The sequence below is a fragment of the Peromyscus leucopus genome, chromosome 4 (assembly GCF_004664715.2).
Source record: "Peromyscus leucopus breed LL Stock chromosome 4, UCI_PerLeu_2.1, whole genome shotgun sequence".
Lineage (NCBI taxonomy): Eukaryota > Metazoa > Chordata > Mammalia > Rodentia > Cricetidae > Peromyscus > Peromyscus leucopus.
Window position 1 is genome coordinate 105,200,513 of NC_051066.1, and position 12,943 is coordinate 105,213,455.

Below are 12,943 nucleotides of genomic sequence, written 5' to 3' on the forward strand. Positions count from 1 at the left end.
TAGACCAGGCTGGCCTCGAACTCACAGAGATCCACCTGCCTCTGCCTCCCGAGTGCTGGGATTAAAGGCATGTGCCACCACTGCCCAGTGACAGTGATATCTTAACCTACTCAGAAATTGTATATATAAAACTGAAATTTCAGGCTAGAGAGATGGTTAGCCAGTAAAGGTGCCTGCTGCCAAACCTGACGACCTGAGTTCAATCCCCAGGACCCACATGGTGGAAGGAGAGAACCAACTCCCTTGGCCTCCACACAAGCAGTATGGCATCTACACATACACACACAAAATAATAATGACTATACATTTTAAAACCTGAAACTTAATGGCTGGCCAAGTTAGTATTGAGAACACAATATCGAGAAAGTTAATAGGATGACCCTGGATGCTCTTGGCAAGGAGCAGTGTGTGTGTGTGTGTGTGTGTGTGTGTGTGTAACAGGCCAGTAAAACTCTCCTGTAGACTTTTCCATTCCCTCTGACTTTGATCGGGAGCTGTTCTCCTTGAACTGAGCAGGGCTGGTCTCTGCCGCTTTTATTTTGCCAGGTGAAGGCATCCTCATCTCCTCAGAGGCGTCGGAGCTTCTGGATTTCATAGACAACCAGGGTCAAGTGCACGTGATCCAGAAATACCTCGAGCACCCTCTGCTCCTTGAGCCCGGCCACCGCAAGTTTGACATCCGGTAATGTTTGCTGTCCACGGCCTTGATTTCAGTCATCTTTTCAGACTGTGTTCGGGCCCGGTGAGGAGCTGTGACTTGGATGGAGCATTTGGCTATCTCCAGCATGTTGCCACCCTGAGGATAGCGGGTCTCTCATCTTTGTTTCTACTCCCCTTTGAGTTCTTCTGTCTAGAAAGTGTTGCTAAGATTGTAGTGCCAGTCAAGATATGGAAAGGCAAACATGTCACATACATGTGCATATGTTTATGGGTATTGGTTAACCTCCGACACATCCATAGCCTTCACAATTGTCTAAAAGGAACTCAGGTCTCATTGTTTATGGTGAAATACTTCATTTGCTCATTATGGTGCTAACTCATATTTTGGCTAACTCACGGTTTGCCTTCTATAACTTTAGAACCTTTTCTTGTTTTTCACTGTCCCATCCCTGCAAAAATTCAGATGTGTGCTGGGTGGTTGCATGCACATTTGACCCAGCACAGGAGGTAGAGGCAGGCAGATATCTTCAAAGGAGGTTTCCAGGTCAGCCTCACAGTAGGACCCTGTCTTAAAAACAAACAAACAAACAAACAAATAATAATAATAATAAGTCAAGGTGTGGAGAATATGTCTAAAAACTTGGGATCTGAATAAAACTGTGTGTTTGTTGGCTTGCAGAAGCTGGGTCCTGGTTGACCACCAGTATAACATCTACCTCTATAGAGAGGGTGTGCTCCGAACAGCTTCAGAACCGTATCATGTTGATAATTTCCAAGACAAGACCTCCCATTTGACCAATCACTGCATTCAGAAAGAGTACTCAAAGAACTATGGGAAATACGAAGAAGGGAATGAAATGTTCTTCGAGGAGTTCAATCAGTACCTAAGCAGCGCTCTGAATATTACCTTAGAAAGCAGCATTTTGCTGCAGATCAAACACATAATAAGGTAAGATCATTGTAACCTTTTGGATTGATCTGGTGTTTATGCCTTTTAAGGAATTTTCCCACTGTCTCATTGATGGGCAGAGATCACTTGTAATTTTCCTCTATTTTCATTTCAATGTCTGTAGAATCTGTCTGTGTGAGGCCACTTCATTTGTTTTAGGTATTGATAATTTTTATCTTCTCTCTAGTTTATTTGGATGGATTTTTAAAAAAATTAACTTTGGACCTTATTAACTTTTTTTTTTGTTGTTGTTGTTTCTTATGATTTTTGTTATCTTCTCCTGTCTCTTTGAGAAACTTTGTTTTTCATTTACCAGTTATTCAAGGTGAAAGGCTAGATAATTGATTTGAGATGTTTCTGTTAAAAAAAGACAAACACAAACATTGTAACAACAAATCATTCAATGTCTTTATATTTTTCTGCATTCCAGAGATTATATGAGGTTATATTTATACTTTTATCATATCAAAACCTTTTTTTATTTTCCCTATTGCTCACACCCTGCCTTGTGTGATATAAACATTTTTGCTTTGTTTGTGGATTCTCCATAATTCCATCATGGTCACAGGGACATTGTATGCTTTCACTTTTATTATCTATTAATTTTTTTTTGCAGGTGTAGATATGTGTGGTATGTGTGTGTGTATGTGTGTTCACACGTGTATGTGCAGGTGCCTGTGCACATGTGTGGGTGCTTGTGTGGGTAGGGACCAGCCTGCACCTTAAATATTGAAGCAGAGTCTCCCACTTGACCCAGAGCTCACTGATTTCATCTGCTCCAACAGACGGCTAGCTGTAGGGACCCTGTCTGCACATCTTGTATTTAGTAGTCTATCTTGTGCTTGTATTTACTGCTCCTGACTTGTTTCCAATGTCTTTTTTTCTCCTTGATTCATTCCTTAGTATAACTAGAAGTAGATTTTTAGTGTCAGTATTCTTTATGATAGGTTCCAAAACCTAGTGATTTTAAAAAATGAAGTATAGTACCCCAAAGTATGTATGGTTCAGAGTTTTAAGTTATGCACGTACTCACCTAACCATGAACATACAGATCATGATATAAAATATTTATAGTATGCACACTTCCTTGATCCCAGCACCTGGTAGACTAAACAGCAGGTTTGGGGTTCCAGGCTGGTCTGGGTGATGTAATGAGACCCTGCCCCCAGAAGAGGGGAGGGAGGGAGGAATTCGGCATCCCCAGAGACTCCTATTCACTCCCTTAAGATAAGATCCCTTGACAAAGGTAGCCTTCCCTTTCCGTCACTACAGAGTCCTGTCTGCTTGTTTTAAACGGTGTAAATGGAATCGCACTGTGGTTCCTGTTTTAAAGTCAACTCTTGTCAACATCATGTCGCTGTATTTATCTACACAGCTGTAGTTTTGTCCTTTTGTGTTACTGTGTATTATTTCATTGTGTGACTATGGGTTTTATTCCTTATGTTTTATTTTGTTCACCTTTCTTTTTTTTTTTCTTTTATCTTATATTCTAGACCTATGCTTTATCCAGAATCATTACATGTCAAGTTCTCTGGTAGTCATAGGTTGGAGATGGTTAGAATTCCTACACCGAGAAAATAAAATACACAGAAGTAATCCTGACTTCTCACTGTTTATTGGGCGCTTCCTTGCCCGCCCCCCTGCTGGTCATTCCATGCAGTGCGGGGTGCTGTTCCTGAATGTTGCTCATAGCTCTCAGCTTTTCTTTTTCCCCAGACAGCCTCCTGTTGACTCCCACTCCAGCTAAAAAAAGGTGCACTGCCTGCAGCTTCTAATGATGAAAACCCCTTCACTGTGGATTATTCATCCTAGCCTCCCAGCAGATAGAAAGTCTAGTCTTGTGTGTCAGATTGAATGCTTGCATTTCCATCCTTTTCTGCGGTTGCCCCTTTCATTAAACCTCCACTTCTTCTTAATTATAGTATTTTAAATATATTTTAATTAAAACACTTTTAAATAGCCAGGCGTGGTGGTGTGTTTACCACTCTTGAGGTGGTGGAACCTGGGAGAATGGAGCCAATAAATGGGCAGACTAAAGTCTCCTGCAATAGCCAACTTTATTCAGACAGTTTATACTCCGAGGGTTAAGAAGAGTCACCCGAATAAAGTGTCCACTCACAAGGACAAACCTCCTCTATTTACTCAGTATGTTTGTAAGGTTCAATTTTTAACTTCTTTCTGAGTTATTAAAATCTAGTTTAAAATAATAGTTGGTGCTGATAAGAATTCTGCGATAGATCTCGATGTTTAGTTTGAATACTTGTAGTCTTCACTGTTCCATTAGCAGTACTGGGCAGCAGATCTGGAGCTAGGAAGAGAAGTCAATGCTGCCCAGCTTCCTTTCTGCAACTCCTGCTTTAGCTGGCATTTTCCAACAAATGCCAGTCCACTTTTCACATGGCAGAATGCAGGGGGTGGCTGGGGAGATGACTCAGTTGGTAAAGTCGTCGCTGTGCAAGCATGGGGACCTGAATTCCATCCCCAGCACCCCTAGTTAGAGCCTGATGCAGTGCCTTGAAACGCCAGCCCTGTGGAGGCAGAGACGGACAGCTGGCTGGGGCTCACTGGCCAGCTGGTGATAGCCATGAACAGCTCTGGCAGCAGCTGGTGGCATCTGTATAAGTGGAGATGCCTGGTGACTTGTGCCGAGCTGCCCGTCCTGAGGCCTGAGCTAGCTTTGACCTGGAAGAACAGGAGCCATGCATGTGTCCCTAACAAAGTTGTTTGATAAGGAACCTTCTCTTGAGTAATCTGTTGGTGGATTTATCGACTGAAAAAGATAAGTAAGTTGAAGCTGATTTTTATGCACACTTGGTACACGACCTTCCAGGCATAGTCTGTGTGTTTGTTCTGCCCCGACCACTCCGTTCTCAGCGAGCTTTCCCCGTTTTTTAACCTCGCAGGAGCTGCCTCATGAGTGTGGAGCCGGCCATCAGCACCAGACACCTCCCTTACCAGAGCTTTCAGCTCTTCGGCTTCGACTTCATGGTGGACGAGGAGCTGAAGGTCTGGCTCATCGAAGTCAACGGTGCCCCTGCGTGCGCTCAGTAAGCCTGAACCCGCCTGTGTTGAACAGCTCAGAGTTGGCCGTGCACCTTGGGCGGTCTGACAGGTTCAAGCGTGGACCCTTTGACTGCCGTCAGGATAGCTGTCACAGCGAGGGGAGTCCTTGGGAGACCCTGGCTGGCAGGAAGGCTTAGCAGAGCCCTTTCTTCCCTGGGTGTGAAGGGTTAGACCTGTAAGCTCAGCACTAGGGAGGCCTAGGCAGGAGGATCACTGTGGGTTCAAGGCCATCCTGGGTTACACAGTGAATTCCAGGACAAGTTCATGTGACAGGTTGAATAAGCTAGACCCTGTGAGGAAGAGAAACAGTGAACTCGAGGGCTGCCAGGCAGGCGGTGAGGACACAGGAGAGCCTGGGCTAGCATGTAAGACAGCAGGGCTCAGCTGCAGAGCAGGGAGACTGTTCAAAGGGACACAGGGACCTTGCTCTGTGCTGGGCTGTGTGCCAGATTAGGCGCTCAGCTGAGGAGAACCGGCCCTCAGAAGCAGGAAGGCACCGTCCTCCCCCTGTCTGGCGCCAGTGTGTGGAGCGTAGGAAGGGCAGGAGAGTGAGCTGGGTTTCCTGTGGAGGGTCTTGCCGGACAGGCAAGCCATGAGGGCGTGAGCCTCCTTTGTTGTCCGATGTTCTGAAGATGCACTTTCATCGTGTCAAGAACCGTCCATGGATCTCATGTCTGCCTCTTAGAGAAGCTGAGGTGTTTTTCCTGTGGTTTAGGAGAAAGCCCCACCCACAGGGGACAGTGTGAACACATAATAGTTTAAAGGCCAGGCCTTTGCCACTCACTGGATGATTCACGTGCATTTTTCAGTCCCTGCAGCCAACAGGTATCTGTTAGGCTCTGACTAACCTTCCCGGTCCCACAGTGGGTGTGGGTTCTTGGGAAGGATTGTGGGTAAGGGAAAGGACTGGGTGAATGTGATTACAGACTGAGACAAGCTTTCTAGTAGAGAAGAAGGTCCAATGACTTAACCCAGGCCCTCTCAGGGTGATGGCTGGAACTCAGACCTGGAGGAGGACCAGCAAGAGATGCTGAGGGTAGAGGGGGGCAGGTGGTCCTTCTCCTCCCTCGGCATTGACAGCTCATGTGTAGTGTTTCCTCCTGCCCCTTCTGTCAAAGACACTCCCCCAGAGTGCTGTGCCCACCCTCTCCTCCTGAAGTTCTCCCATCTTCTCCGTTTTCCACGCCACCTGTCCTTCATGCCTGTGGGGCTCCCAGTACCACATGGCTGTGTTGATTCTCCAGCTGCTTCTCCATGAAACTGCACACTGCTCCAGGGAGTGCACCCCTGACCTGCCCCCTTCATGGACCAATCTGTGGACCACAGCGCTTTCAGGAGCTGCCTTTTCTTCCTCCAGGAAGCATCCTTGGAAATGACCAACCTGCCTGCAGTGATGTCCTCATTTCCCTGGGGCAGCTTTGGAGGCGCCTGCCTCCCTCTTGCTGAGTCTTTGTCCTCTGTGACTTCTTGTCCATGTATGCCAGATGGGGCTGAGTAGGGGGCTGCAAGCAAGCTGGACTCTCTTCCTCACCAAGGAGCTCAGGTTCTGGCTCTGGGCGGCCTTTAGCACCCTGCTCCACTTCCCTGTGTGTGTTCTTATTTATCTTCATAATAAAGCCACCAAGTTAATGCAGCTCCTGAATTCTAGACCTGCATCTGCACCTGTGGGATGTCTATGGCTCTAACAGGAAGCACCACCCCCTTGTCCTCCTCCTTGTCCAGACTTTTCCATAGCTCCTTGGGAACTAGCATAGAGCTCGCCTTCTGCTCCCATCCATCACTTCAGTCCACGGCTCGTGTGGACTCGGCCTCCAGCCTCCTGTTCCTTAGTCTCTTCGTGTGAGTCACATCCCATCATTGGGGGAAGTTTGCAAAGAGCCTCCTTACCAGAATAATGTCTATTTCTTCACTGCCCCCGTAAAATCCTTCCTCCCCAGAGCAGCCGGGGTGAGAAAATAGAAGCCAGACTCCCCCTTCTGCCTCGCCTGCCCCCGCAGCTCCACCAAAGATGGATGCCGTTCCCTAGGACAGCTCTTCCCTGCCGTGTGCTCTTTGCTTTCTGTGGAGTCCCTGCCTCCCTCACTAAGGCTTCCATTTTCTCTGCCCCGACCCTTAGTGTCTCTTCCATTGGATTAGTTGCTATCAGACGAGTGTCTGTCTTCTTTTTTTTTTTTTTTTTTTTTTTGGTTTTCCGAGACAGGGTTTCTCTTGTGTAGCTTTGCGCCTTTCCTGGATCTCACTTGGTAGCCCAAGCTGGCCTCGAACTCACAGAGATCCGCCTGGCTCTGCCTCCCGAGTGCTGGGATTAAAGGCATGCGCCACCACTGCCCGGCGAGTGTCTGTCTTCTTTATGGAGTGTTCACACTGTGATGTCTCCAGCCTTGCTTTCCTTGCTCGCTTTTAAATCTTTGAGCCTGGCCCTGTGCCTGCTACACAGTTCTGCCCATATTCTTTGAATGAGCAAACCCTACTTCCTGGATAGGTTTTCACTCGACTTTTCTTTTCTCTTCCTTTCTTGTGATTGTGTGTGTTTGGGGAGCGGGGGGGGGGGGGCACGTATGCCACAGCATGTGTGTGAAGGTCAGAGGGCAACCTTGTAGAGTCAGTTCTCTCTTGGCCTTTATGTGGGTTCTAGGGACTGAACTCAGGTTGTCACACTTACGCTGTAAGTGCCTTTTCCCAGCCTCACCTGATCTGCAGTTGTTTGGATTTTATTTAAGTAGAGATGTCTTTCTATTAGCTAGTAACTGTAATGCTTAAATACAAAAGATTTCTTTATAGTATGCCCAACCTTACGAGCCAACCCAAATTCTTGTAGTGACATGGTTCTATGCATGGATCCCCTAGGGTTGGGCTTCCAGTGATGGCCCGGTGGCTGTGAGACACCTATGACACACTAAGTCTTCCCATGTCACCAATGTTTAAGATACACATTGGCCTGGCCACCTTGAAGCTGGTCTGTGCATCAGTTCTTTGCTCCAGCTTTCCTCATGGGAGAGGCTCACAGTGGTAATTTATGTGTACAGTATATTTTTATAGCTTGTGGTTCGTGGGGACCTAACACCCTGCACTGAAGGGCTGCCATGGCTCTGTCCCTTCAGAAACGGGAGCTTGAATAGTTGGGCTACTAAACTGATGAAAATGGGACTTGATTGTGTGAACACAGGGAAGGGCTGGGGAGTTTGAAGTGGAGAGAGGAAAGAGCAGGACAGATAAAGGTCAGCCAGCAGTTAGGACTTCCTAAGAGAGAAAATGGAAGCATGGCTTCCCAGAGGTCTTATAACGGGGTGAAATGCAGACCTGGCAGCCTAGTATAGGGGTGGGAGAGGTAGCTCTGTGATGGGGAGTCTGCTGGGTGGACATGTCACTGTGCAACAGGGGTGAGAATGGCGTACGAGGACCTCCTCCTAGCTGGTGGGACACAGCATCTTCTGGGAATTAGAGTGGTTAAGACCTTGGGTTTGGCCACTTGGATTCCCAACACCTCCTGAGCAAGATGTGGGAGTCACATCAGCCAAAGTGTCATTTCAGATGTTTCCTCTGGTCCTCACATCTCAGGCTTTTGCCTGCTCTAAGCTTCCATCCCAAGCAGCTGGCTCTGGGGACTCGTGGTACCCAGTCAGAGAGATGGGTCCCCTCCCGTGCCTTCTGCCCTGCAGTTGTGCTTGTTAGTGGTCAGCAGCACTGGAGGGAAAGCCCTGGTGTGCTGATTGGAACCACAGCAAAGGAAACAAGAGGATGGGCTTTGTTGCCCTTGGAGGTTAAGCCTTGGGCCTCAGGGAGTCTACAATGCACTGCGCCACTTTCCAGTTCCACTTCTCCTGGTGACCCTGAGTTCTTCTGTTGTGTCGGTATAGACTGTGTTCCCTTCACACTACTTCTCTCACACCAGCATGCACACTCACAGCCTCCTTCCCCCCTCACACCAGCATGCACACTCACAGCCTCCTCCCCCTCTCACAGCAGCATGCACACTCACAGCCTCCTTACCTCTCTCACACCAGCATGCACACTCACAGCCTCCTTACCTCTCTCACACCAGCATGCACACTCACAGCCTCCTTTCCCCTCTCTCACCAGCATGCACACTCTCAGCCTCCTTCCCCCTCACACCAGCATGCACACTCACAGCCTCCTTCCCCCTCTCACACCAGCATGCACACTCACAGCCTCCTTCCCCCTCACACCAGCATGCACACTCACAGACTCCTTCCCCCTCTATCACACCAGCATGCACACTCACAGCCTCCTCCCCCTCTCTCACACCAGCATGCACACTCACAGCCTCCTCCCCCTCTCTCACACCAGCATGCACACTCACAGCCTCCTCCCCCTCTATCACACCAGCATGCACACTCACAGACTCCTTCCCCCTCTCTCACACCAGCATGCACACTCACAGCCTCCTCCCCCTCACACCAGCATGCACACTCACAGCCTCCTCCCCCTCACACCAGCATGCACACTCACAGCCTCCTTCCCTCTCTCACACCAGCATGCACACTCACAGCCTCCTCCTTGGACCCACGGCCTCTTTCCCTTCTTCTTCTTCCCCGCCTTTCTAAGCTGTCATCTGTTCTGTGTCTGCCTGCTCTCCGTTTCCTGGGAGCCATCCTAACTCTCAGTCTCAGAGTCTTAGCTGGTGTCCATCTTCCCTTAGAAGGTGGGGATTTTCTTGGATGATGTCTACCCCGCATGTACGCCCTCACAGACAGGCGAGGTGGGGCTCCTGACGCTGCTGGAATCACCTTCTCTGCTGCTCAGCAGTTGTTCGTTCTGTAACCGTCAAGGCTCTTCTAAAGTCCTTAAATACTGCCTTCCATGTTTTATCTGTGTGCAGAGCCTCCTGTTGGCTCTTCATCTACAGAGACAAGGGGGTCTTACAAGGGGGTCACGTGATGGCATTTCTAGGGCAGATCTTCATTGAAATCCACCCCCCATCACCACCACCACAGCCAGCTTTGATTTTTCTCTTGCACTTTGATGAACACCCTCAGTGATATCTTTAACAACTTATTTCAGGAAGCTCTATGCAGAACTGTGCCAGGGAATCGTGGACATAGCCATATCCAGTGTCTTCCCACCCCCGGACACGGAGCAGGTGCCGCAGCCGGCTGCGTTCATCAAGCTGTGACCCGGGAGCTACAGAGCCGCCTTGGGAAGTGTGTGGCATCCGGAGGAGCGTGAGGTGACTGGACTGCTCCTTATCGAGGCATGCTGGGGACAGATGTGCAGGAAGAGTGTGTGACGAGAAGGCTGCGGGAGAGCAGGGTGGCGCTGCCTTCAGTGCTGTGGAGACCCAGGAAACTGAAGCAAGTCGCTGAGAGGGAGACCCGAACACTTCCGGGCACCGGGGATTTGGTTGTGGTGTGAGCCCATCCCTTGAGCAGTGTCTGGCCTTGGGTGGCACAGGGAGCAGAGCCCCCTCCTCCCCAGGATGCAGCCCAGAGACCTCTGAGTGGCGGTCCTCTCACCTGCTGCAGCGTTAGTGCCTTAGCTCTGGGTCCAGTGCAGCCTCGCTGGACCCAGACTGGACCGGAGAGCATTTTGGAGGTGGCCACATGTTCCCTGCACATCCCCTCTGTGACACTGTGTCCCACGAAACCCCGGACAAGCATGCAGCACAGTTCGTGCTGGGTACTGGCCTGTCATGAAGGCCTCTTGCTTGTCACCTTCCTGGTGGCCTATAAGTGGGCACTTGCCAGGGGTCCTGTGGGCACCAAACCCTGTATTTTGCTCACTGCATGTTTTAGAAACAAAAGCACCAGGCCTGATGAATCTGCAAGCATCAAATAAGCATGAGAGAGAAAGAGAGAAAAAAGAAAACATGATATCTTACTTTACTTAACGGTGTGGGTGGGTGAGGGTCTCTGAAATACCACAAGCCTCATTATCTTTGATTTTAATCAGAATTCTGAATGCAGTTTTGCGATTTTCCTTCCCTTTACCCCTCTGCCCACCTCTGAACCTTTGTAACAATCCTCTCTGGGAGTCAGGGAAGGTAGAACTCCATTCCTCATCCTCATCCTCACCTCATAGCTCTGCCTACAACTGTCCTCGTTGGCTCCAAGGGCCTGGAGGGACAGGTTCCATTCCAGAAAGGGCCCTGAATAAGGGTGTGTCCTGCTTGAGTGAGAAAGAAGTATTTTTGGAGCTTTGCACAGCTTCCTGTGTCAACAAAAGTGTACGACCTCTGGTTTCCATGTCAGGGGTCCATTCGCATTCAGAGGCTTCTGGGGAGCCCACTCCGGAAGCAGTGGGAAGCTGTCATGTGTGTTCAGTATTAGCTGAGTCAACAGGCTCTTCTTCTGAAGAGGGTCCTGGAAACCAAGGTAGCCACAGGGAATGCGGCCCTTCTGCCCGGAGCACAGTGTGGCTTTTTCTGGTGTATGTATTGCTTCTTCATGTGCATCTACTTGATGTGGTCTGCAGTCAAATGGGACTTTTACGAAAGAGCTAGAGAATGAAAGGTGGGAACTTACGTGAGGAAAGGAGTGATGAGGTTATTTATTCCATGTGTCCGTGGGTAGCAGAATGCATTGTACTGAAGTGAAGAAAGTCCCAGCTCACGGGAATCCAGAGTTAGGGGGTAAGGGTGTCATGGTTGCCTAGAATATGGGTCACAAAGTTGGCTCCCAGAGCAAAGTACAACATTCGATCTGAAGTCAGTCCTTGAGGCCCAGCACAGCTGATAGGTCAGCGCTGAGGAACTTCTGAGAAAGCAGAGGATTGGACACGTTGGGGAAGATGCACACTCACTGAGAAAGTGGAGGGTGCTGGGTCCTTGGCTAGTCTAGGTGGGCCAGTAGTGGAGAAAGCAAGGTGGTCAGTGTATGTTCTTAGATCCAAGTCATGGAGCTCTTCAAAACTGTGCGGCTGTTAAGGTGGAAGAGTTGCCAAAGCAGATGTCAGTGGGTCTTTATGAATCCTGACAGGTTTTGTAATAAACGTGAACGAATCCATAACATCTGTATAAGGGGAAATGGGAAGGGTTGAGTTCATTCCTCACATAGCTCCAGCCATTTTATGCATTTACTTCCCACCAAGAAAGAAGGGTGGCTCTGACGGAACTGCCTCACGTCGTTCCATGGTGTCGCTGGCGCAGATGGCCATGCCTGGCTTCCCATGTGTCGTTGGTGTAAGTGCTGCCCATTGCTGGGGGAGGGGGTTATTTATTTGGAGATATTGATTCCACTCCTGGCTCTGTCATTGACTGCACAATGTCACAGGAGCCAAATAACCTCTGTGCCTTAGCTTCTTATCTCATGGAGGAGATGTTCCCTGACCCAGGGACTACCTCAGGGGCTTTTTGTGAGAACGAAAGAGCAGGAGGAAGACTCCAAGGCCTTTAGTCCCAAGGTTCTCAGTGCTGACCACATGCTTTAATTTCCCATGAAGTTAAAAAGAACTTGATGACCCTTCCCACCTGCAGCCGATTGAATCCGAACCTCAGGTAACAATATGTCTTGAGGTGCCTTGAACTGTTACTTCGGGAAGCAGGACAAACACATCATTACCTTGGAAGAATCACTTTAAGGATTAAGGCTCAAAAAAAAACAAAAAACAAAAAACTTTGAAACAAGCAATTCTGTAAGAACAATCAGATATTGACATATATATTTGTGGTATAAGTATTGGCCAAGCAATTTCTCAGTTTGCTTCTCATCCAAGCATCTGGAAAAATCAAACATGCTTTCATTTACATAAGCAGTTTATTAAGTCCTCGGTAGCAAATGTAAACAGATAAGAATCTATAAATCTAATATATATCAGAGTTATTCATTACTTATGGGAGAAAAGCCCCTCCCCTCACACTTGACTTCAATGGCAATGATAAAGTCCATTTTGCCAAGAATATTGAAGTGCCTCTGTGTTGTGAGCTAGAGAAGAGCAGGAGCTGGCATGCACGCTAGCTGACAGCGTGCTTCCATAGCTCTTTGGGATGACACGCTCATGCACGGAACATTGGGGAGCACTGGAAATGGGCTGTGAGCCACAGAACCACCAGTGTCAACGATGCTAGAAAGTGTTCTTGTGAGCAGTTGTGGCTGTGTTCATGGGTGTAGCAGAGAGGGGATCCATGAACCAAAATGACAAGGTGCCAAAGTAGGTTGCATGTGGCATGTGGGTACTGTCTTGAGGATTCGGTGGTTGATGTATGTGCCTCCAATCCTGGACACAGAACCTGCACCTAAGTGGAAATGGATTTCTGAAATAAGGCAACTATATGAATGTTTTAAATGCCTGGAGCATTAAAGTAAAGTAAAGATA

General features: G+C 48.5%; 1 protein-coding gene across 1 annotated transcript in view; it reads left to right on the plus strand.

Moving 5' to 3' along the window:
* The window catches only part of Ttl (tubulin tyrosine ligase), a 30,267-nt gene extending 17,324 nt beyond the window's left edge, over nucleotides 1-12,943 (plus strand). The window contains 4 exon segments of the mRNA XM_028893388.2: nucleotides 547-682; nucleotides 1,340-1,609; nucleotides 4,513-4,656; nucleotides 9,695-12,943. Of these exon segments, the coding sequence (XP_028749221.1) occupies nucleotides 547-682; nucleotides 1,340-1,609; nucleotides 4,513-4,656; nucleotides 9,695-9,806 (662 nt within the window). The 3' untranslated portion in view covers nucleotides 9,807-12,943.